Raw genomic sequence first — 2,500 nt, forward strand, 5'->3', positions numbered from 1 at the left:
GGTGTTTATTCAAGTAAAGTCGGACTTTCTTCCATGGTATGAACATGCTTCGGGGACGGCACGATTTAAGAGATCGACTCGCTAATCCTGTAAAAAATAAATTAAATAAAATAAAACAAAAAAATTTTGCCGCAATATTGGGCTGGAGTTTGATTTCAATAGTGTTACACATTCACAAGCAAACCTGTGTACTTGAACTAGTAATTCTTAAAAGTACGATCAACATTTTTAGAAACTTCATTTGACAACCTACTGGTAATGTTTTAAGAGGTGTCAAAGAAACGAGCAGGATAAGGTTGCTGCTACTTTACTGTGTTGTTGTTGTTTTAGATTTAGCTGGCCTTGTGCCAGCACGGGCTCTTGCTCCCAGAGCAGCCCGTAACACTTTACTGTGGACACAGGCGGTTTAAACAGCGGCGGACTGACGTCACGCCGAGGAATACAATGGGAACAAGGGTCACCTGAGGTCAATAACATTTGACAATAAACAAACACACTTTGAGTTACACAAATGAGCAGTAGCAGAGTTGAATACATTCTGATACCTGAAAGAAAGAACACATAACATACAATTTGGTAGCAGGTAAGTTTTTTACATAAAACAATTTAATTGATTGGGTATGTCTGAATTTTGTGTGACCCGTTACCCAGGAGCGGCGATCCTAGGAGAAACGAAGAAAACGGGTCGTCAGACGAGATACATTACAGGAGGATTGTGGCATGAGCAGACTCCTGACAAAATTGCTTTTCTTAGGAAAAAGGAAACGTATTCTATTCCTTTTTCTCTCATTATCCATCTCTAGGCTCGTACCTCGCATTTATTTATTTAGTTATTAGTTTATCTGTTTTTCTAATAAATGATCTCTTTCTGTATTTCCCATTACCTTCTGCTACTTCTTTCGAATGAACACCATATTCTTTTAGGGAAGCTTGAATTTCAAGTCACTGTCCCCTGAATAGGGTTTCATCTTCTGAATAATAATAATAATAATAATAATAATAATAATAATAATAATAATAATAATAATAATAATAATAATAATAATAATAATACGTACTTGTTAGTCAACTTTCATATGGAACAAGCCCACAGGGACCAATGACTTGAAATTCAAGCTTCCTAAGAATATGGTGTTCATTCGAAAGAAGTAACAGAAGGTAATGGGAAATACAGAAAGAGATCAGTTATTAGAAAAACAGATAAACTAATAATTAAATAAATACGAGGTACGAGCCTAGAGATAGGCAGAGAGAGAAAAAGAAAGAGAATACGTTTCCTTTTGAAAGAGAGAGAAAGAGAAAAGAAGCACTTGATGTATATGTTAATTGCTCCATTTAAGTGTACGAGTATACCATCAAAACGAGGTGGGGGCGGGAGGGTGGGGGGGATGCTCGATGCTTTAATCCTCACCCTACCAGGTGGAACAGTTCATAAGACACTTCTACTTACGACTGGAATCTGTGACTGTGCTGAGTAGACAGAGAAGGCAGGTTATTAACGCAAGTTTGACGAAGGCACCCATTTTATCTTTCCAGAGTTTCTTTTCGATTAAGCCTGAAATAACAAACAAACAAAATTTACTTAACTTGAGACGCTTTACCTGTATTGCTACTAAAATTTGCTTTACATATTTGACATTAAACATAAAAAAATTTGCTGGTAATTTTATGGTCCGTTCACAACAAAACTTAAAACGGTGTACAAGTCTTTTCTGAGGAACTTGCAGAATTTCCAAGTTTCGCATTTTCTATTTGTAATGTGTTTTTTATTGTATATGCATGCAGAACGTGGTTATGAATGTAATGAAGGTGAATCTATTTAAAGAGAGAAAAAGGAGTATTTGACGTTAAAAGAGACTTTTGCTACTTTGTAAACACTTTTTACAGTAGCTACTAGTCTTCCTAACATAATTAGCTTTCATATCCCATTTTGAGAAGTCCATTTCCATTGAACAAACTAGGTCGAAATGCCTATAGGCTATGTAAAGGTTACTTTTTCAACCATTTGAACTAGGCAGGAAAAACCAAACCTTTCTGATAAAGAAGAAAAATTCTGAAATTTCATTGCCTTAGAACAACGATAAAAAGAGAGAATCGGAGAGAATAAAGACCCAGCTACGCGATCAGCAAAGTTACAAAATACTCCCTGCTCTTTACATTTTCCTTCACCAATACCAGTAAATTGCTGTTTTGCTGAAATACATCAGTGACCAAAAACAGCTAACAAAATGGGTGAGATGAATGTGGTCCGGCCACCCGCCCCCCCGCCCCGCCCCGTACATACGCATATATTCACACATACTTGTGATACCAACCAGCACACAACTACAGGCATAAAATATTTTCCTCCTAATATTATAATGATGCAGGAAATATCAAAGAAAATATTGAGGCGTTAAGGAAAAAACACAAGAATTAGTTTTAAGAGAGAGAGAGAGAGAGAGAGAGAGAGAGAGAGAGAGAGAGAGAGAGAGAGAGAGAGTCAACTTTTGAGAAATGC

At 36.6% G+C, this 2,500-nt stretch overlaps 2 protein-coding genes across 3 annotated transcripts in view; one reads left to right on the forward strand and one right to left on the reverse strand.

Moving 5' to 3' along the window:
* LOC136844995 (uncharacterized) overlaps positions 1 to 2,500 on the forward strand; it is a 121,255-nt gene that overhangs the window by 87,534 nt on the left and 31,221 nt on the right. The window lies entirely within an intron of this gene.
* Positions 1 to 2,500, reverse strand: part of LOC136849704 (uncharacterized) — a 7,856-nt gene that overhangs the window by 1,134 nt on the left and 4,222 nt on the right. The window contains exons 2-3 of the mRNA XM_067123062.1: positions 1,451 to 1,555; positions 1 to 87 (exon numbers count right to left, since the gene is read on the reverse strand). The exon at positions 1 to 87 is cut by the window's left edge and continues 1,134 nt beyond it. Of these exons, the coding sequence (XP_066979163.1) occupies positions 1 to 87; positions 1,451 to 1,555 (192 nt within the window). The remainder of the gene's footprint in view (positions 88 to 1,450; positions 1,556 to 2,500) is intronic.

This window comes from Macrobrachium rosenbergii, chromosome 2 (assembly GCF_040412425.1).
Source record: "Macrobrachium rosenbergii isolate ZJJX-2024 chromosome 2, ASM4041242v1, whole genome shotgun sequence".
Lineage (NCBI taxonomy): Eukaryota > Metazoa > Arthropoda > Malacostraca > Decapoda > Palaemonidae > Macrobrachium > Macrobrachium rosenbergii.